General features: G+C 43.2%; 3 protein-coding genes across 9 annotated transcripts in view; 2 read left to right on the forward strand and 1 right to left on the reverse strand.

The window, feature by feature from the left end:
* The window catches only part of tpm4a (tropomyosin 4a), a 45,917-nt gene extending 31,149 nt beyond the window's left edge, over positions 1-14,768 (forward strand). For 2 of the 4 annotated variants that reach the window (XM_054789628.1, XM_054789630.1), the window contains 7 exons: positions 2,816-2,949; positions 5,494-5,611; positions 5,703-5,773; positions 7,604-7,679; positions 7,791-7,853; positions 9,794-9,863; positions 10,504-10,794. In XM_054789628.1, coding sequence (XP_054645603.1) covers positions 2,816-2,949; positions 5,494-5,611; positions 5,703-5,773; positions 7,604-7,679; positions 7,791-7,853; positions 9,794-9,863; positions 10,504-10,586 — 615 coding nt within the window. In that variant the 3' untranslated portion in view covers positions 10,587-10,794. Of the gene's footprint in view, positions 1-2,815; positions 2,950-5,493; positions 5,612-5,702; positions 5,774-7,603; positions 7,680-7,790; positions 7,854-9,793; positions 9,864-10,503; positions 10,795-14,082 lie in introns of those variants that run through there. The other 2 variants (XM_054789627.1, XM_054789629.1) reach the window with 1 other exon arrangement.
* LOC129188713 (40S ribosomal protein S27-like) lies at positions 14,678-17,239 on the reverse strand. Its single transcript, XM_054789631.1, has 4 exons — positions 17,092-17,239; positions 16,047-16,155; positions 15,836-15,946; positions 14,678-15,772 (listed from the first exon to the last, which is right to left on the reverse strand). The coding sequence occupies exons 1-4, from the start codon at positions 17,095-17,097 to the stop codon at positions 15,744-15,746; spliced, it is 255 nt and encodes an 84-aa protein (XP_054645606.1). The 5' UTR covers positions 17,098-17,239; the 3' UTR covers positions 14,678-15,743.
* Positions 17,240-17,464: 225 nt separating this feature from the next.
* LOC129188950 (ras-related protein Rab-8A) lies at positions 17,465-26,166 on the forward strand. Of its 4 annotated transcripts, none has more exons than XM_054790116.1 (8): positions 17,483-17,734; positions 18,207-18,267; positions 18,419-18,479; positions 20,367-20,444; positions 21,150-21,239; positions 21,329-21,394; positions 23,363-23,393; positions 23,474-26,166. In XM_054790116.1, exons 1-8 carry the CDS (start codon positions 17,611-17,613, stop codon positions 23,536-23,538), a joined length of 576 nt encoding a protein of 191 aa, XP_054646091.1. In that variant the 5' UTR covers positions 17,483-17,610; the 3' UTR covers positions 23,539-26,166. The 4 variants fall into 4 exon arrangements, with proteins under 4 accessions (XP_054646089.1, XP_054646091.1, XP_054646092.1 ...); XM_054790115.1 differs by having other exon boundaries at positions 17,499-17,734; positions 23,343-23,393; positions 23,474-26,142; XM_054790114.1 differs by lacking the exons at positions 23,363-23,393; positions 23,474-26,166 and adding an exon at positions 21,631-21,946 and having other exon boundaries at positions 17,465-17,734.
* Positions 26,167-26,696: the final 530 nt, after the last annotated feature.

The following is a 26,696-nucleotide window of genomic DNA, read 5'->3' on the forward strand; positions in this document are numbered from 1 at the left end:
GGGCGACCACCAGCAGGACATGAAAGACTGTTGGGCTGCTGAGTCATGTTCCACTTGGGCATGCGCAGCATGAGACGTTGTGTGGCGAAGTTGTGTTTTTGTCACCTGGAACTTCATGGATTTTGGCCAAACGCTGAGAACGATGTCTCGGGAAAACTTCAGAGTAATTTGGAAGTCACGGATCAGTTCTACGGAGGTCTGGCTTCTGTGGAAATTGAAACTTTCCCCTTGTCTCACGAAAAGCCTGGTTGTGCACCGACCGTATTCTGTAGGCTTCTCACAGAGGTCAGGTCGTTTCTGTTGTTTGAGCTTCCACTTCATCTGTCCTCAGCAGCCAGATGTGCCGTCGACAGGCCGACGCTCAAGCCACTGAACCCATTCAGGGCTTTTCATTCATCCCACGGCGGCTTAGGGTTTCCACTCTTATCAGCTTCTTGCTGTTTGAACACTCATTGGGCAGACACTTCCTGCCTGGTGTCCGCAGCCATGCAGCGGAGCTTTTCAGTCTGGAAAAAGACAAAGTGAGGTTGGAAAGACTGCCCCGCCACAACCCAGACAGCCGTTTGAAGCAACATAAAGTGCCTTCAAAAGGAAACCGTGCCTTCATTTGCAGATGTATTCCACATTGCAGTTGTCGTCTGACCTTCTGATGCTCACACACAGACTGACTGCAAAGAAACATCTTCCTTTTGTTTTCATGTTGTTAGATGTTACAACAGCGTATTAGGGCCACCTGGAAATCAAATCTGAGGTTTTGAGAAAAAAATGGACAATTAACAAGAAAAAACGTGTACATTTATGAGAATGACGTGGTTAATTTATGAGAAAAAGTAGCCAATTAACGACAAAATGCCATAAATTAACGAGAAAAAAGTAGTAAATTTACAACAAAAAAGTTGTCAATTTACGAGAAAAAAAGTTTTGAGAATAATGTAAATTTATGTGGAGAAAGTTGACAAAAAAATACATTTCTGAGGATAAAATTGTAAAATTATGAAAATAGAGTTGTAAATTAAGAAGAATAAAGTTTTAAATTAACAATAAAAGATTTCCGAGAATAAGGTCATAAATTTATGAGAAAAAAGTAGTAAACTTACGAGAAAAAAAACGGCAATGCTTGAGGATAGTTATAAAATTATGACAATAAAGTGGAAAATTAACAAGAAAAAAGCCGCAAATTTCTGAGAATAAAGTCGTAAATTTATGAGAAAAAAGTACTAAATTAATGAGAAAAAAAGTTTACGAAAATTGACGAAAATAGCAGTAGTAAATTTACGACAGCAAAGTCATAAATTTATGAGAAAAAAAAGTCATACATTTATGAGGATAACTGTAGTAAATTCACAACAATAAAGGTTTTAAATTTACAAGAATAAAGTAAATTTATGAGACTAGTGCTACACTGATGAGATAATGTACCAAATTAATGAATTTTTTTTGTAGATTTATGAAAATAACAGTAGTAAATTTACAAGAATAAAGTTGTAAATTCACAAGAAAAAAAACTTTTTGAGGATAAAATTGTAAAATTATGAGAATAAAGTGGTAAATGAACAAGAAAAGAAGCCGTAAATTTCTGAGAATAACTGTAGTAAATTCACAACAATACAGGTTTTAAATTTACAAGAATAAAGTAAAGTAAATTTCAGAGAACAAGTCATACATTGATGAGAAAAAAGGACTAAATTAATGAGAAAAAACATTTACGTGAAGAATAAAGTGGTAAATTGATGAGAATCGAGTGGTAAATTAACAAGAAAAAAAGCTGTAAATTTACGAAAATAACGGTAGTGAATTTACGAGAATGTTTTAATATTCCCTTTGCCAAGGCCAAAAGTCACACAAGTCCCCCATTTTCACAGCCGTCTCAGGCAATGCCTGGAACATAAAGTTATCAATTTACAAAGTTTTTTCTCGTACATTTATGACTTTATCCTGGTAATGTCACAATGTCACTCCATGGTAAGAAGTCAGCGTCTTTCCAGGCTTCTTTTTGTCTTGCCAAGTCCATCTGAGCTCCTAAGTGACTTCTTGGCCGTGGTGAGCAGCTTAATGAGTCACTGACCTACTAACCGCTGCCATGCAGCTCAGCACAGAATGTTTGTCTAGGAAATAGCCAGCCGCTCTCTTTCGGCAGTCTGAAGGACATTTTTAGTGCTTTGAGGCGTCAGTAAGTGGCTATTTCTATAAAGAAATACCAACATGCAGTACTTAGGAAGTTTTATCTTCCTATAACTTCATGTCTTTGTGTAGCGTTTGCAGGATGGTGGTGGTGGACAACTGAGAGGAAACGCTTGAATGTTTTTCCTTCTCCTGCTTTTGTTTTGTGAGGGCAGATGAGGGGCTGAGCATTCTCCTCTAATTCTCCATGCAAAGTCGCCAGAAATTGACTGGACTTGTCACTTGTCACTTCAATCCCATAACATGAAGGTATTAAAGAAGAATTTGGGTTTTGACAGATGTTCTTTATTACGAGGAGAGTCCAAGGCCGACCTCCAGCAGTCCTTCAGTTGTAGGGAAGCTCGCTATGAAAATAACAGCAACATCTTCACTGGAAAAACACATCAGTGTCAAATGTTTTCATGCCAGTGTCACGTCGTTCTAGTTGAGAATCTCAACGCAGGATTCAGTAAAGAACATCTTGTCCTTTTGCAATCCACGCTTCTTTGTTTGGTGGTTTTTCTTACCTGCATTGCCCTTTCTGTGCCTTTCCTGTTCTACTGAAGGGCTGAAAAGTGTGTGCGTGTGTGGGGGGGGGGCATCTTGGACGAGTTAAAGAATGAATGACTGAATGGATCTTCGTGTTTTCTTTCAGGCGGAGGGAGATGTTGCAGCTCTGAATCGTCGCATCCAGCTGGTGGAGGAGGAGTTGGACCGGGCCCAGGAGAGGCTGGCCACAGCGCTGCAGAAACTGGAGGAGGCCGAGAAGGCTGCGGACGAGAGTGAGAGGTCAGCTATCGCATGTTCTCCCTGACACATAAACCAGTGCAGAGGGAAAACAGGAGTGAAGAACTACATGCGGTCTGCAGTCTATCATACCTTTGCATTTGGAAATAAGGGACATCAGTCTGGAAATAAGGCGGATTCTGCTCTTTCCACCACAGTTTGCAACAGCAGTACTTTAGTAGTGCAGATATGCAGTACAGGTGTATTGTTCATTGTACTAACCTGTACTTTTAGATGGAATGCTACAGACATGCTAACATTACAGAAAGATAGGAAGCTAACCACATGGCTGCAACAATAGAAGTGCAAAACATCCAAATAATAGATAGATAATAGATTTATTATACTTTATCCCATGAGGGACTCCCATGAAAGTTTTATGGTAAATTATGGCATCAGTTAGCAAAGCACTTAAGGTTAGCTGCTTCTCACACTCCTCCTTAAATGGAATTAGTTACGTGGGGAAAGCAATTATTGCTTTATATTTAAAAAAATATGCCAAAGAATTGGGATTCGGCTTTGTGGTGGTGTGCCGTTGACAGATGTTCCATATGATTCGTTTTAGGGTTGGGGTAAGGGTTAAGGTTAAGGTTAGGGTTAAGGTTAGGGTTTGATAGATGTTCCATGTGACTAGTTTTAGGGTTAGGGTTGGGGTAAGGGTTAAGGGTAAGGTTAGGGTTAGGGTTTGACACATGTTTCATGTGATTAGTCTTAGTTTCAGTTTGTGGAATGCAATTCTCCACCAAAACGCTCGGGAGCAGTGTTTTCCTTGGAGTGAGCAACCACACCTGTCATGGACTAGCTATGTAGCTTCCTGTGTCTAGTATTGACCGATCCAGATGATCGATCTGGTGTAGTTAGCAGTGCATAAAAACGCACCACATTTCACTGGCAGGGACGCTAACGGCGTTGAAAAGTTTGAAACAGATTTATGTTCCATAGTTTGCTTTAGCTTGCTCGCTCATGTTAGTTCTATGACACAAACTCTATGACGTAAGTTCCCACAGTGGGGTAAGCATACCCCCAGGGGTATAGTGGCATATGGGTATAGTGGTATAGTGGCATAGGGGTATAGTGGCATAGGGGTATAGGGGTATAGTGGCATATGGGTATAGTGGTATAGTGGCATAGGGGTATAGTGGTATAGGGGTATAGTGGCATAGGGATATAGTGGTATAGTGGCATAGGGGTATAGGGGTATAGTGGCATAGGAATATAGTGGCACAGGAATATAGTGGTATAGGGGTATAGTGCTTTAGGGGTATAGGGGTATAGTGATATAGGGGTATAGTGGTATAGTGATATCGGGGTATAGTGATATCGGGGTATAGTGATATAGGGGTATAGTGGGATGGGGTATAGTGATATAGGGGTATAGTGGTATAGTAATATAGTGGTATAGTGGTATAAGGGTATAGGGATATTGTTATATAGGGGTATAGTGGTATAGTGATATCGGGGTATAGTGATATAGGGGTATAGTGGGATGAGGTATAGTGATATAGGGGTATAGGGTTATAGTGATATCGGGGTATAGTGATATAGGGGTATAGTGGTATAGGGTAATAGGGCTATAGTGGTATAGGGGTATAGTGGCATAGGAATATAGGGGTATAGTGGCATAGGGGTATAGTGGCATAGGGGTATAGTGGTATAGGTGTATAGTGGTATCGGGGTATAGGGATATAGTGGTATAGGGATATAGTGGTATAGGGGTATAGGGATATAGTGGTATAGGGGTATAGGGATATAGGGATATCGTGGTATAGGGATATAGTGGTATAGTGGTATAGGGGTATAGGGATATAGTGGTATAGGGGTATAGTGGTATAGGGATATAGTGGTATAGGGGTATAGGGATATAGGGGTATAGGGATATAGTGGTATAGTGGCATAGGGGTATAGTGGCATAGGAATATAGTGGTATAGGGGTATAGTGGCATAGGGGTATAGGGATATAGTGGTATAGGGATATAGGGATATCGTGGTATAGGGGTATAGGGATATAGTGGTATAGTGGTATAGGGGGATAGGGATATAGTGGTATAGGGGTATAGTGGTATAGGGGTATAGGGATATAGGGGTATAGGGATATAGTGGTATAGTGGCATAGGGGTATAGTGGCATAGGAATATAGTGGTATAGGGGTATAGTGGCATAGGGGTATATTGGCATAGGGATATAGGGGTATAGGGGTATAGTGGCATAGGGATATAGTGGTATAGTGGTATAGGGGTATAGTGATATAGGGGTATAGTGGTATAGGGGTATAGTGGTATAGGGGTATAGTGGCATAGGGATATAGTGGTATAGGGGTATAGTGGTATAGTGGTATAGGGGTATAGTGGTATAGGGGTATAGTGGCATAGGGGTATAGGGGTATAGTGGTATCGGGGTATAGTGGTATAGTGGTATAGTGGCATAGGGATATAGGGGTATAGTGGTATAGGGGTATAGTGGTAACCACTGATCTACCACATCTGATCTACCACATTCTGTGTGAAACGATGAGATACCAAAATGTTTTGTGTACTTGCATCCAATCAGAGGGATGAAGGTGATAGAAACCCGAGCCATGAAGGACGAGGAGAAGATGGAGATCCAGGAGATGCAGCTGAAGGAGGCCAAGCACATTGCAGAAGAGGCCGACCGCAAATACGAAGAAGTAAAAAGAACGTCTAAAGATGCTCACCATTTTGTTGGAATGTGCGTCGTCATGACAAAGGCGTCATTTCAGCCCGTGATTCCTCTTCCAGGTTGCTCGCAAGCTGGTCATCCTGGAGTTAGACCTGGAACGAGCCGAGGAGAGGGCCGAGCTCTCTGAATGGTAAAAGACCTGAGCACACTCAGCTGGGACGTCATGCCTTCTAAAGACATAAAAACAGGTCAAAAGAGGCAGCTAATGAATTCACGTAATGGAACACACCTATGAAAACACCTCCAAAAAGGTTTCCTATCCATCCTTAATCACAATAATAGTAACAATGCGGTTCCTATGCGGCTCACGTTATGGAAATGAAGCCTTGTTGGCGCTTTTGGGAGACAGAATAGCATTACGTGCATCCTTAGCTGCCTCTTTTTACCTCTTTTCATGTCTTTAGAAGGCACCAAAAAGGAAAGGCGTGTTTTCATGTCTCACATAAGGATTGTGGATGATGGGCGGCATTCCAAAAAAAAGAAAGTGCCCTTTTCCTCGAAGCATCATTTAAAACAAATAAAAACTCAACTAATAAAGTACATTTCACCACAATACCTTCACCAGAGAGTGGAACCCGCTCATGTTGACCAGCTCATCGAGTCCTGGTCCACAGTTAGAAATTACCCAGGTGTGCCTGGATGTGTTGTTTGTTGTGAGTGGCAATGTGTCCCACTTTGTTTGACGGCCCTTGAACTTACCATGTAACCTTGTCCCACGCTGCACGGATAGACTGTCTGTAAGTCCTGGCTGGTACTGGTGGATGGTGGCTGTGTATTCATTTAGTGCTTTTCATTTGATGCTTTACACCAGGGGTGTCCAAAGTGTGGCCTTTTTTGGCCCGCGGCACAGTCTAAAAATGTAATTTAGGAAATTTTATTTAAAAAAAAACAAAAAAAAAAACAGCAGCAGCAGCAGAAATGTGAAAAGTATGTGGAAAAAGCATGTAGTTGAAATATTAAAGATTTGTTTTTCATCTCAAAAACGATGAATAAAGTTTATAACATGGGAATAAAGTGAAAATATTAGTAGAAGAAAATATACAAGAAGAAAGCTGAAATATTTGCAAAATTCTACCAAAAAAATCAAAGGCAGAAATGGAAAACAGCAGAAAAAGTCAAAATATCAGGAGAAAAAAATTGTTTTCTAACGAGAAAAAAAAGTTAGCAATTTTACGAGACTAAACTTGTAACATGAGGACAAATATCATTTTAGTTACAATGTTGAAAGAAAGACAAAAAGACATCTTTTTTAAAAAAAAGATCAAACTATTATGGGAATAAATTTGTAATTACGAGAAGCACATTTACAAGAGGAAAGCTGAAATGAAATAGTTGGGGGGGAAAAATCAGCAGAAATGGAAAAAAATATACAGGAATAAAATCAAAATATTAAGAAAAAAAATCAGAAGTGGCAGTTTTCCAAGAATAAACTGGTATTGCTATTTTTTAGCAGCATTTCACTTGTATCACAGCGCTGTTAGCATATCTCTACGTGTTGCTTTAGAAAACGTCAAGGTGGCCCTCGCATCCTTTCATTGTTCACGCTGTGGCCCTTGCCGGAAGAAGTTTGGACACCCCCGCTTTCCACAATACATCAGAAATAAGATCAGTGAGATGGCTTTCATGTGCGTATGTTTTGCTTGATGTGTTGAAAACCTTTCCCGGTGACTAGCTAGCATGCCGCTAACGCTGTTTACATCCATTGTGGTCCTCAGTCATGCTCAGCTACGGCGCATGCATGGCGGTCCTTTGGCCGGCAGCCCAGGCTCTGGCGCCGTATAAGACAGACCATCAGGCGGTTGCTAGTCTTGCGATACCTGCTGCATGTCTCTAAGGATTTGTGGCTGGTTCTGATCCATCTGACTTTTCTGGCATTTCTGGTTGGGAGTGAGAGCGATCCCCACTTTGAGTTGCTTTGAAAGGTATGCAGTATTTACTTCAAGTCCAAATGTTTCCACAGTAAAGCCAGCGACCTGGAAGAAGAGCTGAAAAATGTCACCAACAACCTGAAGTCCTTAGAAGCCCAGTCCGAGAAGGTGAGGAACCTCCCGTGACTGCAGTATGATCTCATTCATGAATGCTCCAAAGCCTCCCAGGAGGACATGTTGAGTACTAAGAGTGTTTGCATGTGTCGTGTCGGCCAACAGTACTCGGAGAAAGAAGACAAGTACGAGGAGGAGATCAAAGTTCTGACTGACAAACTGAAGGAGGTGCGTTGGGTGTTTCTTCTGTAAAGTAGTCATCCATCCAAGACTATCTTCCTGCTTTTTCAACTTAGGAGTGACATTCATGTGCTGCAGTGCTTCCTTGTTTTAGGTATTTAGATTTGACATTTCCATATTTTCTATTCATTCTATATGATATCAACATTTAAAAAGTCATCATTTGTTGACTTATGGTGGATGAGATGTGTTGAAATTAGAAAAATACACTTTTGGACAATAAAGCTGGAAATGAGCTGAAAGAGACGTAGTGTACCCCACAGATGTACCGCAGTCACCCCGATACGCCCAAATGATTATCCCCAAGCAGGGTAGAGCTCTTCTTCCTGTCACTCACAATCCATAGATGCAGCTGTGATACAGACTTTGAAGACGGGGGCTTTTTATGGGGAGTGTATTTCTATTGAATAGTACAGTTCGTCTGATTGCAACATACAGTACTTACCACATTGCTGACCTTCACATGAGTGGTGCACCATAACGAGCCAACTAATTTGATTTGAGGGAATTATGCCACCCATCCGCGTCCGGGTCGCGGGGGAAGCAGTCTCATTAGGGAAGTCCAGATTTCCCGGTCCCCAGCCATCTCTTCCAGACACCAAGGCGTCCCCAGGACAGCTGTGAGACATCATCCCTCCAGCGTGTCCTCGGTCTGCCCCGGGGCCTGAGCATGCCTGGAACACCTCACCAGGGACGCTCCAACCTTCCCTCACTGGTGAACAAGACCCTGAGATACTTGAGTTCCTCCACCTGGGGCAGGACCTCATTCACTGAGAACCTTGACCTGGGATTTGGAGGTGCTGAGTCTCATCCCAGACGCTTCACACTCAACCGCCCCAGGTCACAGCCCGATTAGGGAACCAGATTTGGCCACCAAAAACACATTACACCAGACAGTTATGCTTGCTCCCGCAGGTGGTGGGCCAATGTGGGGGAGATCCCGTGTGGCTTCTTCAGGCTGGGCCCCACGGGTGAAGGCCCCGACCACCAGGCACTCGCCTGCGAGTCTTTCCCCCAAGCCTGGCTTCAGAGTGAGGCCCTGGTATCCCACGTCCGGGCGAGGTGTGCTCCCTCCTCTTGTGTTTGTTCATAAGGTCTTCTGAACCACTCAGTCTGGCCCGTCACCTAGGACCTGCTTGCCTTGGGAGCCCCTGCCAGGGGCACACAGCCCCAGGCAACATAGCTCCTAGCATCACACGGGCACACAAACCCCTCTACCACGATAAGCGGGTGATTCATCACACTGATAAATCTGATAACATTAAAAATAGCTCCAATTACCAGGAACCGAAAAAAATGCTCCAGTGAGGCCAGATTACCTGTGTTGTGCAGGTGAGCGGGTGCCTGTGATGCTAACTTCCACTGCGCTCACTTGAAACAAACACTGACTTTGTGAGGAAGGACGTAGTACCAAATGCCCTGCGATGAGGGCAAAACATCCAAGTGGAAAGTGCAAAAGGTTTGCCAGAGACCTCCGTGGCGTCACACCGGCCGCTCGGGGCGTGTGCCCGAATACAGTGCACCTTGCTGGGCCACAGCAGGTGGCTCCTCCCCCTCTATACTCTGGTTCTCCTGGTAGTAGTGATGTCATGATGCTTCATTAGGACACATCAACAAATCCTAATTAGTTCCAGTCCTCCTGACCTCCACGTGTGCACTAGCTACACTTCCACCCACATTGAAAAAGTGGTTATGTTGCGCGTCTACTGGAGATGTGGTGTACGATGTACAGTATGTAGAGATGTTCTACAACAGGGAGCACATCCAACATATGAATATCATACACGTCTGGAGGATGCCCAGTGGGGTACTTTGTGGTTGTCTGCCGTGTGACCATGCCTTCTGAGTTTGGTTTGAGGCGTTCTTTGAGGTGAAGATGTGTCATGGGGGCATGTTGTGTGTGTGTGTGTGTGTGTGTGTCCCATCAGGCTGAAACCCGTGCAGAGTTTGCAGAGAGAACCGTGGCCAAGCTGGAAAAGTCCATCGATGACCTGGAAGGTATGAGCTGTCAGTCATTAGCATGCAAGTCATCAGTAGCTGCAAAGCTGCTTTTGCTGCAGGGCCACCGTCACCCACCACCCACATTTTCCAACTTCAATATCCCAAATATCTCCCATTTCGTGAAGAGTTTGAGGTCGTGCAAAATAAGACAAGTGCAGCACAAAACAACAAAACATGTCTGTAGAGGTGCTCTGTTGGAATATTTGGTATCTCCTTGCAAAATGCGCTAGCTCAGTGCTAATTTGCATTGACAATGCCATACATGCATTAGCCGTTAGCATTAGCCATGTGAGGTGGTGATTTCCAACAACTCCAGGTAGGACTAAGACAAGCAATTGATATATAATAAGCATAAATACTCAACAAGGGACAGGACCGACACATTCAGCAGCTTTATGGTTTTCTTCTACGCGGCTTTCAAATAGCATGACAGAGCGTTGTGTCCTTATTGTGTTGCAGAATGTCGATGCTATCATCCATCATCCATGCTTGACCCATCTTTGTTTTCTTCTCTTCTCCTTCCTCCCTCTGCCCATCTGTCTGCTTCTCTTGTCTGTGTGGCTGCTGTCCTTGGCACCTGTCTGCCCGCCTACCTGTACTTCCTGCCTGCCTACCTGTACTTCCTGCTGGCCCCCAGATGAGCTGTACGCTCAGAAGCTGAAGTACAAGGCCATTAGCGAGGAGCTGGACCATGCCCTCAATGACATGACATCTCTGTAGTTGGGCTCTTCTGTGGTGCTATCATGCTTTCATTCATCTTCATCATGTGCCTTCTGTCCATTCCACCAATTAAAAGCTTCCTCTTTCCCACGTAGCATCTCATAGCTTCATTGGTTAGGATTTACTCGTGTGTGTGTGTGTGTGTGTGTGTGTGTGTGTGTGTGTGTGTGTGTGTGTGTGTGTGTGTGTGTGTGTGTGTGTGTGTGTGTGTGTAAAATGGAAATGCATTTCACAGCACAATACACACAGCAAAGTTTGTGTGGCGCATTAGCAAACTTAGCATTTCCAACCATTGCTAGTTCCAGTACAGTACAGCAACAACCCGTCCATCAGCCACCATCCTTATGTGAGACATGAACACAACTCTCTCCTTCCTGTGCCTTCTAAAGGTATAAAATCCGTTAAAAAGAGGCAGTTAAGAATGCACGTCGTGGGACACGCCTATTCCGTCTCCAACAAGGCTGCGTTTGCACCATGTGAGGTGCATATGAAGCACATTGTTACTATTATTGTTATTAGCATTGTTATGCCCAAGAACTACCTTACTGGCGTAGTGACACCGTAGCGACTAGCTTCACCACACACTAGCCAAAGGGAACGCTACATATTGGGGCTGCTGCCACTGCTGCTGTGTTGTTGTTTTTGACGCTAGGTGTGGCGTTCCTTTCTATGTTGCTATGTGATATCAATGCACCCAGGAAGGAAGTTCCCAAAATACTACAAGTATGACATGTTACCATGAATGTACCTGTTACTACATGCTTACAGCATGGATGGAAAACCACTACACCTCATTGGATCTTTCCAAAGGTGTTTTCATAGGCAGTCCCATGACGTGCATTCATTACCTGCCTCTCTTTACCTGTTTTTATATCTTTAGAAGGCACCGAAAACAGAGACAAGTATCAATTACATTGAGAGCTTTGCCTTTGGGCTCAGCTCCCTCTTCACCACACCTGATGGATGTAGAGTCCGCATCACTGCAGACGCCGCACCAATCCTCCTGATCTCGCGTTCCATCCTTCCCTCGCTCGTGAACAAGACCCCGAGGTACTTCAACTCCTCCATTTGGGACAGGATCTCATCCCTGACCAGGAGATGGCACTCCACCCTTTTCTGGACGAGAACCATGGACTCGGACTTGGAGATTCTCATCCCGGCCGCTTCACACTCAGCTGTGAACCGATGCAGGGAGAGTTAAAGGTCACGGCTCGATGAAGCCAGCAGGACCACATCATCTGCCAAAAGCAGAGACTCAGTCCTGCAGCCACCAAACTGTAACCCCTCAACGGAAACGGAGTCCAACCCTCACTGGAAACGGGTCCAACTTATAGCCAGCAATGCCAACCAAACTCTGACACCGGTCATACAGGGAACGAATGGTCCGGTACCCCATACTCCTGGAGTACTTCCCACAGGATTCCTGGAGGAACACGGTGGAATGCCTTCTCCAAGTCCACAAGACACATGTAGACTGGTTGGGCAACCTCCCATGCACCCCCAAGGACCCTGCTAAGAGTGTAGAACTGGTCCACAGTTCCAAAATCAGTACAAAAACCACGCCGTTCCTCCTGAATCCGAGATTCAACTATCCGGTGGATCCACCTCTCCAGAAGCCCTGAATAGACCTTACCAGGAAGGCTGAGGAGTGTGATCCCACCATACTTGGAACAGGGTGGTATCTGGTCTGCGATACCACCCTGGTCTGCCAATTCAAAGGCGATGTCCACTTGATGCTGCAGAGTGTGGTCAACCAAGCATCCAGGGCCTGACGGAACTCCAGGCAGATGTCATCCACGGCCTCCATGACGTGTGGTTTGGATATACTGGATGTCACATGTTAGAAAGTACATCAGTTACTCTATGAAAATAAAATGGACTCTAAATAAAAATCACAATCAATCACAGTATTTCTATTTTCAATCAGTGTCACTTTTGTTATTAAAAATGTAGAAATAAGGTGGGAATGCTGTGATGTTGGCGTTGTCTGACAATGCAGACGTCAGCTCATTTGCATACGCGCTTCCTCGATTGGCTATTAGCAACACTGTGTGTGGAATACGCTGTTTACCTTTAATGAGATGCAACGTTTAGTGGGAGTTTGGTCAAAGTACATGTTTTGGATGCAGCAAAATGCATGTGGTGCACAATAAGGGGTCATACTTGGGGAATCACGGCAGCAAAAACGTAAGTGTCAGCGTTTTCTATGATTTATTTCATTGTCTTTGTCGCTAACTCTTTCATGGCGATGCACAAACGGGCTGAAATTGACATCAGATGGTGTTTTATACACAGCAGGCACGAGAAAGTATTCCATCCTGTACAACGCCACACACACAGCTAGCAAGTAGCGGCCACATGGTGTGCTGCCGCTATGGGTGCACTTGCTAGCAGCCCCGCCCCTCCCCACTGGATTGGCTGATGATGGTTCCAGGTCACATGAGCAAAAACGCGTGAAGTGATGTCTGGCGTGAACGTAGCCTTTGTGACAGGAATACCATCCATTTCTCACACCTTGCTCTCGTTTGTGCAGGTGTGTCTAGCGGAGTGACGGGTCTCCATGTGGTCTCGTACTCGTGGACGATTAGGGCCTGGAAAAAATTAGAATCTGATGCTTTGAGAATAAATGTATGAGAAAATAAGATGGAAATTTAAGAGAATAAAGCCATAAATTCATGAGAAAAAAGTCATCATAAATTTCTGAGAAAAAGAAAGTCGTACATTTATTTGAAAAAAGGCAGAATTTTATGAGAAAAAAGTTGGAATATTATGAGAATAAAGTCAGAAGTTTACGAGAGTAAGTTGTAAATCTACAAAGAAAAAATGTGTAATATGAGAATGAAATCATGAATTTACGAGAAAAAAAGTTGTAAATTTAAGAGAATAAAACCATAAATTCATGACAATAAGTCGTACATTTACAAGAAAACTGGTGCCTGAAGCAAGAGGAAAGTTTCCTTCTTTCCTGAAAAGCTGTGCTGTTTTTTTACCTCGTATGACAACGTAACACGACCACTTTAGTCCTCTGAATTTACAACTTTTTTCTCGTGAATTGGCTTTTTTTTTCTAAATGTACAAGAATAAAGTCGTAGATTCGTAGGAGACAGAGGAGGCTCCTTTCCTTTCCTTTCCTTTCCATCACGGACACCCAGCATCATCTCCCCACAGAAGAGCAGTTCCACAGATCATTCCTCCCCCACGCCAACACAACAGAGGGGGAGCCATAAAACACACACAGGACCCGACTTATGACCTTATTTTTATTATTATTTATATGTATTATTGAATTTGAAGAATCTGTTCCTCATTCATTCTTATTCTATTTTATTATCTCGCCTATTTTGAAGTGATGACACTTTTGCAGAGCTGCTGGAAACGTGGATTTCTCTTGAAGATATTTCAAGAATCAGATTAGAAATGATGATGATGATGATTTTTTTCCCCAAATGTCCCAAGTAATCCTCCTTCGTACCTTTCTGGGTTTTTGTCTCTGCAGAGAAATTGTCACATGCTAAGGAGGAGAATCTGGGTATGCATCAAGTCCTGGACCAGACTCTGCAGGAACTGAACAGCTTATAAACGCACACGCACACACCCCCACGGAGAAATGTTGAGACGTAACATTCCATTTAAGTTGGACTCCGTAATAAAATGTGTCTTCCCCGTGCAAAGGAGGATGAAGTTAATATCCCCTCGTGGTCTTTTTCTTGTTTTTTGTAAGGAGAAACTTTAGTTGTTTTTTTAAGACAGGAAGTTAAAGCACACTCGAGCTGCACCAATGTTAGTCGAGTCGTAAGAAACACACAAGCACACGCAGATAAGGTTGTTGGGCTCGTGTGCGTCTCCTGGTGGTGAATGCAGGTAGTGAACAGGCCGTGCTGTCCCTCATTGGAGGATGCATCCTTCATTCAACACGAGCAGCTTCATGATCAGGCCCTCAGTAGTACACTAACCTTTTTTATTCTTTAATTGCAACAATGTAGCCTTTTGTCTTTTTCTACCCTAAAATATCGATGCCATGACCTGATCGATCCCCAAACCACGAAGCTTGATGTGTGTCGTACTGTAGATCACGAACCTTCCAGACCAAAGAAACTTGCACAACACCTGTATTTGTTCATGTCACCTCATGCTCTCATACAACACCACCAAGTGTCAGCTAATAAACATGCTGTGACCTTTCACCTTTTTGTGTGCATTTCAATGCTGCCTTTCAAAGATGGAAACTTTAGTTTAGTCCATGTATGGTTCATTGTAAAAATAGTCATACTACTGCATTACTTTGCTTGGTAGACTACTAACACATCTACAGGAGGGCAGGCTTGAAAAACCTTGCAAAAGTATTCACACCCTTTGATTTTTCAGGTGCATCTACCAAATACTGACATGAAGGGACTGAATACTTATGCATTCATTTACTTGATCTTGTATATTTTTAATTAAGGGATGAATACTAATACCTTCATTTACTTTACCTTGTATATTTTAATGTAGGGGTGAATACTTATGCCTTCATTTACTTGACCTTGTATATTTTTAATTTGGGGGTGAATACTTATACCTTCATTTACTTTACCTTGTATATTTTAATGTAGGGGTGAATACTTATGCCTTCATTTACTTGACCTTGTATATTTTTAATTTGGGGGTGAATACTTATACCTTCATTTACTTTACCTTGTATATTTTAATTTAGGGGTGAATACTTATGCCTTCATTTACTTGACCTTGTATATTTTTAATTTGGGGGTGAATACTTATACCTTCATTTACTTGACCTTGTATATTTTTAATTTGGGGGTGAATACTTATACCTTCATTTACTTGACCTTGTATATTTTTCATTTGGGGGTGAATACTTATGCCTTCATTTACTTGACCTTGTATATTTTTAATTTGGGGGTGAATACTTATACCTTCATTTACTTGACCTTGTATATTTTCACTTAGGCGATGAGCGCTTGCACATTCATTTACTTCTCTATTCTATTTTCACTTTGACATGAAAGGAGTTGTTTCCCAAATTCTTGTCCAAGAAAAAGCCAAAGGAAATTGAACATGATTTCACTGATAAAAGCAATAAGAGGACTAAAGCCGTCAGACGGGTGACTTTAGTGGGCGATCTTGCCGTCTGCGGGTGTACTGCTGCATGTCAGCTCATTGATACTTCCTTCTGAAGGCGCAGCCTGCACGGACCAAAGTGTGGTGTTACACAGGTTACTAGCACCCTCCATTGAACACTTGGTTACCTGTGGTGAGTCTGCATTTCCCCCCACGTGGCCTGCAGAGGACCAAGGAGCATCCAGCACAGGGCACCACTGTATGGGCATGGCTGTAGATGGTGGTGATCCTGTAGCAGCCTGGTATTGGAAAGGTCTCATCAGGGTACCATACAGTACACTTGATATCACTGCAAAGTAGTTGCTGAGTGATACGGATATGGTACGAGTGGCATCCTACCCATGCATTTGACATCCATGAAGTAGCCATTGGGGGACTGGACCAGACGCTTCTTCTTGTGTCTGGCCTTCTCCTCCGCAAAGGTGGGGTACATCAGGTCCCTCACCCTCTGGAACACAAATTCAACACCAGTGCTACAAATGAAACAACTTTGCACTTTTGCGGCTTTAGAGGTTGCATCCAAACATGGCGGAGGAGGGAAAGCAGTGTGTCCCGTTCCATTTCCGCAAATACTCTCGATTTAGCGCTACCACGGTACTGTAGTACAAGTAGTACACAATTTACTATCAAAAATATTCCATTCGCAACCTGGAATATTAGTCCGTGTTAGTTTAAAAACTGTGGCCTGTGTGGAGGACTGTTGAAGTAGTAGTGGGCAATAGCAGTTTTACAGAAAAATGGGAATTTTGGGGAAATGTAGAATTTTTGTTGAGTACAAATACATTTAGCCTGAATGCCTTGAACGTGTTGAACAGTTTCACGTTGGAATGGCTTGAATCGCTTGAGAAATGTGGAAGTAGTTGCAGGTAATCATTATTACTTGTAGGGAAAAGGGTGCATTTTGGAAACATTTAGAATTTTGGAACAGCCCCCAAATTGAACCAGTTCTTCCATATCCCATTTCCAACAATTCCTGAAAATTCCTTCCAAATCCGTTTGGAACTTTTGAAGTTATTTTGAACAGAAAGAGACAAACAAAAACGTAGCATCTTGTGCGTGCGCTTGGCGGAGGTAATAAAGGTATATTGCAGGTGCAAATGAAGAATAGGTGCCATTGTCTGATGCTAACAGACCTCATGGAATCCAGACAGGAATGTGACCACGATCGGGACAAGCCTAGGCAAGTCGACACACTTTGATGAATTACAAATATCAAGGTAAAATTAAAAAAAAAACATCATTTGATCAAAAGGTCAATAAAGTTAAATAAAACACATTAACTAAATTTAATAAAACGTTTTATTACCACAAGTCAAAATGTGCATTTTTTTCCAGTGAAGTAGTCCTATAGTAGTATCTAATTAAATAAATAAGGCTTACTTACAGGCATTTTGCTCAAATCGTACAATTTTTCCCCTCAAGAAAATTGTGAATTTCTTAAAAAAAAAAGAAGAAGAAGAAGAAGAAGAAAAAGTGATGCGTAAGTGTGCCTTCTCCAGTTGGATATTGTCGATGGTGTTTTAATTAGCGTGTAGTTTAAGTGCCGGGGCGGGCGGGGCGGGCGGGGCAGGCGGCTCTCCACGAACGCAGACTTAGCCGGTATAACTGGTCCACCAACCTGACACTTGTAACTTCTTACCGTAAAGTTACAAGCCTAAGTCAAGAAGATTTATCAATAATTACCTTTTATATGTTTGTGTAGAGAACATTGTCTGTCCATTTATTTTAAACCTGCTAACATTTTTCGGGGTTGACAGAGGCTGTCTTAATCCAACACCCCTCACGGGGACTTCCTGTGCCGGGCGGTCACAGAGGAGTGACAGCTGAGTTGACCAAAAGGCAGCTTTGACAGGCGCTGACGTCAATCGGGCGGGATATCCGCAGTAGTAAACTAGCTAATAACATGGCGAAGACTTACGACTACTTGTTTAAACTACTTTTAATCGGTGATTCCGGGGTCGGGAAGACGTGTGTGCTTTTCAGATTCTCAGAGGACGCCTTCAACTCAACGTTTATCTCCACTATAGGTGGGTAAAGGACCAAACAGCGGTGCCGTTCTGGCCGACAAAGTGTTGACTAGGAGCAGCCCATCCCTTCATTGCTAATTTGTTGCTAACTTTTTTGGCTAGCGTAGCTGTCGTGGTAGCCAGGCAGGAAGCAGCCCTGCCGGTTTGATTAAGGGACCTTTATTTACTGAACGGTAAAATGTTCTGTGAATCCATGCTTAAGTTTAGAAAGCCCCTAGATGTAAAGTTGGGAATTGTTATCCTCCACCTCGTGACATTAGATGGGTTCTACGAAACAGTCCATTTCTTGCAACAAGCTAACGCTACTGGTTAGCCGTTAGCTAGCCAGCTAGCGCGCTCGCTAGCGAAAGTGGAAGCATCCTTTTTGTCGCTCAGAAGGTTGAGCCCAAGACAGTGTCAACTACTTCAATCGACGATCTTTGTGCTGCCAGGCTAGTGTAAGTAATGTGTTGTGATGACATTGTGGTTTTAGGTATTGACTTCAAGATAAGAACGATAGAATTAGATGGCAAGAAGATCAAGCTACAGATATGGTAAGATGGTCACACACTCACTATCAGCAGTTACCATCACACGCACACATATAAGTGCATGACTACACTCATGCTATGCCTACTAAGAGATATGGATCTTGCTGACTGGGGATGGTACTGTATGTACTACATGTGTATTATTTCCTTACAGGGACACAGCAGGACAGGAGAGGTTCAGGACCATCACAACAGCTTACTACAGGGGAGCCATGGTAGGTTTCTCTACCGACTTTACAGCCCATACATACACGGTAGTGTGCATATGTGCTCAGTGTGGGTGTCACAAGATCTCGCTAGATTAAAACGTGGCAGGATTTCTTGTCTTGCAGGCGCGAGGCCTGGGTTGATAATCAATCAATCAATAAAAATGGAGTGGCTCATCAGTGTTGCCACATGTACGCATGTCTGTTTTCCTCCCAAAAGGCAGGAAGAGAGTTCACTCTGTGCATTGCTTTCAGCACTTTGGTGCATTTGTTCCATATAACAATGGCATGAACGGAGTGAGCCCTTTTGTCAGTCATAAGGTGCCTTTTTTCATTGTACTTCTCTTAAAAGTAATGTTAAAATCTTGTCTGGTCTTGTTCTCACAGACTCAAGCGTATGTATGGTCTGGTCTCGCGAACCCAGTGTCTCGTGACACCCGTGGCGCTCGGTAATGTCGTCACTGCAGCGTGAAGCTCAGACAGTCCTTTTGGGGGTGTTGGTAGATCTTATTTGTTCATATGCAGAAGAAATGGTTCCTTTAGGAAATGATCACTTCCTGTGGGACCATCAGACGTTGCAGAGAACCTTCAGAGAAGGCTGCTGTTTGCCTGGGAGGCAGTTCTCTTCACATTCCCAATTTATCTGCACTTATCTGCTACGACACAAGAACATTTAATTTCCTGTTTTATTGCTTCCGTCTTATTTTTCCTCTTTCCCGTGGCAAAGACGCCATCATCTAATTAGCATAATTATCCGTAACACATGTTCATGTCATTGTAATGCCGGCGTTTGATCAAAAGGTCAATAAAGTTAAATAAAACACATTAACTAAACGCCGGTAAGGTTTCGCACTTTGTTGGCTGGTTCTTGAACGTGCCACAGTTCTGAGTGACCACATGACATGTACATGACTTCCTAGGGGGGGGGGGGAAACAACGATACACTAAATTCACGGTTTGGTTCACTTTGATAAGTTTGTCTTATGGTTTGATTTTTTTTTTTTTTTTTACAAAAAATAAATTGCCTTTTTTAATTTTAATTTTATTGAAATTGACGACATTTGTCAACATTTTCAGAATGGTGTGAATGTGGGAGGCGGAGCTCAGTCTCTGTGTAAGCCCGCGCAGTCGATGGCAGATACACTGAGCAGTGCCGTCAGACGTTGGTCAAATAAATATCCATCCATCCATCTTCTATACCGCCAATGGCAGGGCACATATAGACAACCAATCACATTCATACCTATGGACAATGTAGAGTCTCCAATGAAGCTAACATGCATGTTTTTGGAACACACACACACACACACACACACACACACACACACGGGGAGAACATGCAAACTCCACACAGAAATGCCCAAGGGAGAATCCAACCCAGGTCTTCCCATCTCCAGACTGTTACTGTGTGGCCAACATGCTAACCACTAGACCACCGTGCGGCCACCGTCAAATAAATATGAAACTGCGTACTGATACAAATACACGTATTGTAGCACCCTTTCTTCCTACCATGCTTCGGCAACACTTCTTCACACCAGTGTAAGGACGCTACATTCATGAGTTACTTTGCATTCACCTTCTATGGTGGAGTGGAAAGCGTGTAAGTTGAGTACGCACGTCTCCTCAGTCTATAAGCCACACATTGAGTGAATGTGTGTGTACGCCACTTTTATATGTGGATTTTGGGTTTCTGGCGTATGGAGAGTTTTAGTCACATTTCCATGCGCATTTTTATGGTTGAGGCTGCAGGTGTGTATGTGGTGTGTTGGCAAGCTGAGCTGCTTACAGTCCCATTAGCATGTGGTAGCAACAGGTAGTGCCAAATGTAGAGTATTTCAATAAATGTATGTATGTGCAAGCTCATGTACGTTTCATCCTGTGTGACGGGTGCAGGGCATCATGCTAGTGTACGACATCACCAACGAGAAGTCCTTTGACAACATCAAGAACTGGATACGAAACATAGAAGAGGTAAGAAACATTTGGCTTCATCTGGACATGCGTACAGTCATCCCTCACCACGCTGCACTTCCAGCTTCACACTTGAATTCAGAATGAATGAATGAATGATGCTGTCTTGTAGTTGAATACAGCCTATTATTGGTCCAAAATATGCAGATGTAGGCAAAGGGTACATATTTTTGCCTAAATGAAGCATTTTCAAGCAGAAGAATGGCTACATGAAGTCAAATACAAATAGAAGGCATTAAGATGATGATTGAAATTGGAATATCTGGTATTCTGTGAGACAAGCACCAGACTTACCACTGGAATGACAGGCTTTTAATACAGGCTACTGCTGCGACCATCATCTACAGGACCACTTCCTGTCCGCCATGCATTCTACTCCCCTCCTAGCACCAGAACACATTTACTGCAACGCACACCAGCACAAATTGTATTTTGTCTGATTATATCTAGTCTTTTGGGTCATACGAATGGCAAGTAGGTGTTATTACATGTCTTAATCGTGTCACAAAGCGTATTTACAAGGTGGTAAACCAATGTTCTATGCTTTAACTAAAAAAAAATCCCATTTATGAATGCAGAAACGGACTTAAGAAGGTTGGGTCTGGAACCAATGAACGCCATAAAGGAGGGATTGCTGTATTGTATATCAATTCTAGCTTGATGATTGAATGTTGTCTTTTGCAAATGTCACCCCCCCGTCACCAGCACGCCTCTGCAGATGTGGAGAGGATGGTCCTCGGGAACAAATGCGATGTCAATGACAAGCGCCAGGTGTCCAGAGAACGAGGAGAGAAGGTTGGTGGTTGCATTAGGATGAATGAAACCCTGTTAGTCCTACACGGCTTGTTGGCACATATCTTGTTGTGTTTGTGCGTGCACTGTAGCTGGCTTTGGAGTACGGTATCAAGTTCATGGAGACCAGTGCAAAGGCCAACATCAACGTGGAGAATGTACGTATCACAAACGGCATCATCTAATTACCTTTCTGTGTTTTTTTTTAAGTTGTGACAGTTTATTCTGTTTGTTTTTCGTTACAATGACATTGGATGTGTTTAGTGTTACATGTCCTTTCCATAGCCTGAGTGTGTTGAGAAGGTGCATGCGAGGCTTTCAAAAAGAAATATATACTCCATGCTGCTGGATGGGCACTCAGGGTGGTTTGTCTTGCTCTTTCTAAATTCTGGAGGTCAGTGAAGACACCGTGGGTGTGACTGGTGGAAAACGGTGTGGGACGTGTGTGTTGCTGTGTGCTTGCTCCGTCCATGAAGACACAGCATGTACGCCAACGTTCTTAGACACGCCACCTTCATTTGGATCCCTGCTGATACCTGGGGTACGGTTAGGTTAGGCAAGATCAAGACGTGGCAAGATTTTTTTTGTTCAGAAAAGTGTCACAGGATAATAAATAAAGAAATACATCCCAAATGCAAATGACCTGGGTCATCCAGGTGTAGGCCTGTCACCCTAACCAATTTTGCAGGTCAATATTATTGACATTTTTTGAGACCTTTTTTTTTTTTTTTTTTTTTTTTTTTTTTTCTCCAATGACTGTCATGAGAGGTTCGTTGTGTTTAAAACCCAGTTCTTCATTGTTTGATGTATGGATGACCGTGACAGGCCTCGCAGGTTGGAAGTGCTACATGTGGAATTGTCAAGTCTAGCCTCATAAAGCTTTCAGGCTTCCCCACATGGGGAGCTTTGGTGCGTCAGTGAAAAGCAACCAGAGCGACATCTGGTGGGAGATAGGTTGCTTCAACTCCAGTTACTAAACCGAGTCACACACTAAAAAACTCCCCATTGCTCTCCTTCCAAGCCATAGCTTGGTGGTTATTAAGCACACACGTTGGCGCCAAAACAACCTGCCGCCAATCCCTTTCCAACAGTCACTACACACTGTGACGTACACGGGAGAACATGCAAACCCCACACGGGGGGATTCAAGCCCAGATCTTCCAGATCTCCTGACTGTGTGGCTAACATGCTAACCATGAGGTCACCGCGTGGCTTTTCTTGATAATTCAACCTTACAAATGCCTTTTTTTCTATGTACCGGATTTGATTTTGACAGCGGGATGACATGTTTGCACCAGCAGAGGGTGCAAACATGCATGGTGCCGAGTGATTCATTAGGGAGACTGTAGCCGTTAGCTTTAGCCATGCACCGCTGATTAATAAACAAGCTCACCCTCTATTGTTTCACAGGATCATTTTTATGGGCAACGCAGTGCTACCTAGCCATCTCTCTCGTCTCTTGCCTGCAGGCAGGAAGGAAGGGAGATCATTCTGTGCATTGATTCCAGCACGTAGGCCCAAGTGGTGTGTTCACAGATTGTAGTTGAATACATTGCAAAGGAAATGCTGCTCTTTAATTGTTGAAAAGGCAGCATTTGAAGAAATGCTCCAAACATTTTATAGACCCCACAAATAGCCTGTGAGACAATACATGTCATAAACCTCTGCTTTACAGAGTCAAACATGACAGCAAATATTACTGTTATTATTATACAGTATATTATTATAACAACCATGCTTTATTTGGTCTCCAAAAATGAAGAAAAAATATTGTTTATTTGTGGGACAAACATTTCAAAACATACCAGCATTGTTGTGTGACTCAATCTCGTACATGGTCTTGTCCCGTGACACAATACAGCTCTCTTACCAGAGTTCTGATCACTTTATTTAGCTACGTTTGCTGATATTCTTCTAGCGACGTTTGCTGGTAACATGAAATGAGAGGAGGGTCATAGATGGTACATTCCAGTAGATGCTATGTGTAATTTCCAAGATGTAAATGCTGCTATCAGAACCTGATGCCAACATTGGATATTGGTACAAAAGCAATGAAGGCAAAGCATTCATCCCAGCCTGACCTGAGCACTTCCTAATGTTGTCCAGGCTTTCTTATCCCTCGCCAGAGACATCAAAGCCAAGATGGACAAGAAGCTGGTGAGCAGAGAAGATCAGACGTGTCGTGTGTTTGTTGTTGTGTTGGTAACACGTGGGGTGTCTTCTCGGGGGCTTTGCAGGAAGGCAACAACCCACAAGGCAGCAGTCAAGGAGTCAAGATTACAGAGCAGCCCAAGAAAAGTAGTTTCTTCCGCTGCTTGCTCCTGTGAAGGAAGCATCTGGCATCAGCATCCACCCTCGCCTTAACTTTTGTCCCCCACTGGACACAACTGGACAAAAAACGTCTTAACCTGTCTTCCTTCCACTCCGCTGGCTGTCCCGCGTTGGTTTGGTTTAGCAGTTGTTCTGTTACGTCCATATGTTCTGTATGGTGCTGACCTACTTTTTATTCCCTTTTTTAAATCTCCCAGCATGCTTAGCTTTAGCTTACTCAGCATCTTTTAAGAGCCCAAAGTCTACTGATCTACTCATTTTTAGGACAGCACCACCCGTCTGTGTGGGTCCGTAACTTAGCAACGTATTCTTCCTCTTACTAAAGAATGACTTCTATGCAGAATGTACGTGTTGTACTTTTACCTTCATCATTATCCAGAGCACAACCGCAACGTAACATGCACACACGTACTTCCTGTTCAGTGTGAAGTAAAAGCATGGCAGTATTAACCTAAATTCAAAACAACCACGTTAGCGCTGTTAGATGAAAATGCACAAACATGAAACTGCCGCAGCTTCAACAGTCCTTCATGAGCCGTTCTTACGTAAGTGAGTGTCTCGGTTATGTCCACGTCAACGGGTTCCACTGTACATAGCCAATCATATCAAATCATTTCACCAAAGTGCTGACCGGGTCGTTTAAATTCCCACGTGCAGCGAACGCAACACGTGAGTACATGTATAGAAAGAGCGGGGCTTGTATTCCTTTTTAATTCCCTGTGGTGATGCTAAGACGTTCTGCTGGAGGAAGCATTGGTCACGTGTGGAATAGGAGGAATATTCATAAAGCAGGGTGTGCTGCCAACTGCTTCACAGCAGCACCAGCTTTTATTTTGGAATGCATTTGTGCTTGTTGCATTTGCGGCTTTGCAATAGCTGGCAGCCTGGGATGGGGCGATGCTGTAGCAGTATTCAAGGAGCCAGACAGGACATCAGCACCAAAATGACTAAAGTGCCCTTTTATGTTCTTATTGATGATGCACTTTTTCCTGTACAACACAACCCTGACTAGCAAGTGAGTGTTTGCTGGAAGTCCCCCTCCATGCCTGCTTTCCACACCGCAGCACTGAAATGCGTCTGCAATGGAAAATGAAGATGGCGTGCTTATGCTCTCCTTCACGGCCGTCTGAACCATGCATACACGCCTCAAAGAGAGCTTGCATGTGGACGCTTGTCACTCCAAATTTAGATTTCATGTCCACAAAGCAAGTAGGACCTTGATCAAATCACCTCGTCTATGTGGTTCAACCTGTGGATGGAAATGGACTTCTACATGTTTGACATTGCATCAAGTCAGGACGTCCTGACACCATTCCAGCAATTGTAAATAAGATCTACTTTCATAAATCTTATTGGTCTACACACCTGCTGTAGATAATGTGTACTTTTGGATGATTTATTAAAAGATGGGATTGAATGTGGTACAGGTGTGTTTTATCACAAAAAGGTATGATTTTTATTCTACAAATGAGATTATTTGCACACTTTGCCCTAACAGGCATTGCCTGAGACAGCTTTGAAAGAGGGCACTCGTCACCTTGAGCCTTGGCTCCAATACTCAAAATGCTAACATAAGGGATTACGTGTGTTTAGGTTAAAATCATTGTGGGATGAAAATGGTTGTTTTCCTTCTAGTGTTGCATTTTAGGCTGATAGGGAAGAGAGATGACAACCGTCAAATATCACCAATATTTATTGAAGACCTTGGGGGGCTCATGGTTAGCATCACAGCCAGGCGGTCTGGGGGTCAAATTGGGCAGAGATGTTTGGTCTGGATGTTCTGCATGTGTTGTGTGGGTCCTCTTGGCACTTCCTCACGCAGCCACGTGCTGCATGCACGTTATGTTCACTGTCGTCTTCAGCCTCAACTGTGACTGGCAGGTGAAAATACGGTAAGAGTGGCACTTTATGCAATTGGCTTCTTTATTTTATAATGTAAGATTCATACATCAACACATGGAATCATTGAATGATATCGAATCGGATTGTTTGTGCTGTATCAGGTCATTTGGAATGGTTGTGTTTTTAAGAGTATATTGTTCATGATTTACAGTATATGCTGTATTCTTAGATGCGTATGGAAGCATCTATCAGGATCCATGTCCATCTAGTCCAGGGGTCACCAACGTGGTGCCGTGGGCACCAGGTAGCCCCCCACGACCACATGAGGTGCCCGCAAGCCTGCTTTTCATTCAGGTGTTCAGTTAATAATGAAAGAACAGTAGAAAGAAATGCATTGTGAAATACAACATGTGAGTTGTGGACACCAGCATTTTGTTCATGTTCTGGTAAAACAAGCATATTCACTTTGTTTGGGTTGAAAATAAGCTCTGAAAATAAATGTTAGAAAAATGAGTAGCTCTTGGCCATTTTCATTTTGTAAAAGTAGCTCTCACAAGGAAGAAGCTTGGTGACCCCTGGTCTAGTCTTTGAGCCAGAAGCTTGGATGAGATGTCAAGCATCTTCTATGGTAAAGTGAAGCGTCCAGTGGAGAGAACACTGGCCTGCATGAGCGACAACATTCATACACTTAATAGTCCATCATTTTGGCAAACTGACTAAACCGGTTCCCTGAAAACCAGTTCTTAGCTCACAACACCTTTCAGTCCAGAGATGACGTCATGTGTTTTTGATGATCTTGACTGAGACATCTGTGTTAAAGAAAACACAATTCTCATCTTTTCATGTTTTGCAATTGAATTCAGAAGGGAGACGATGATGCAATAATGGATTTTTAGCTTTTTATTTCACTTTTTACCGAGGTGGAAACACGACTGGCACCAGAAATCCCTTCAGACTGGTTTGGTCGTGACTCCAACACTGGGAAGTTAGTCACTGTGTAACTCTTCCCCTGGAACTTGCTGACAGCAACACCTGCAAACATGTCACAACCACCAGTCCATTTCTGGCCTTTTCATGCACAAACCACACTGCTGTCCCACGAAGGACTCCTTTTAATCCACAAACCATAAAGCTGTCCCACATAGGACTTTTTTTAACCCACAAACCACAAAGCTGTCCCACGTAGGACTCATTTTAATCCACAAACCACACTGCTGTCCCACGAAGGACTCCTTTTAATCCACAAACCACACTGCTGTCCCACGAAGGACTCCTTTTAATCCACAA

The sequence above is a fragment of the Dunckerocampus dactyliophorus genome, chromosome 10, assembly GCF_027744805.1.
Source record: "Dunckerocampus dactyliophorus isolate RoL2022-P2 chromosome 10, RoL_Ddac_1.1, whole genome shotgun sequence".
Lineage (NCBI taxonomy): Eukaryota > Metazoa > Chordata > Actinopteri > Syngnathiformes > Syngnathidae > Dunckerocampus > Dunckerocampus dactyliophorus.

Bases quoted from the DNA above. Each gene is read 5' to 3' on its own strand.
- LOC129188713 (XM_054789631.1), bottom strand. The intron at 15,947-16,046 runs GTAGGATGCCAC...TTCCAATACCAG, and splicing joins CATGGATGTCAAATGCATGG to GCTGCTACAGGATCACCACC. The intron at 15,773-15,835 runs GTAACCAAGTGT...TGGTCCGTGCAG, and splicing joins GAAATGCAGACTCACCACAG to GCTGCGCCTTCAGAAGGAAG.
- LOC129188950 (XM_054790114.1), top strand. From the start codon at position 17,611: ATGGCGAAGACTTACGACTACTTGTTTAAACTACTTTTAATCGGTGAT. The intron at 18,480-20,366 runs GTAGGTTTCTCT...TGACGGGTGCAG, and splicing joins CTTACTACAGGGGAGCCATG to GGCATCATGCTAGTGTACGA. The intron at 20,445-21,149 runs GTAAGAAACATT...CCCCGTCACCAG, and splicing joins GGATACGAAACATAGAAGAG to CACGCCTCTGCAGATGTGGA.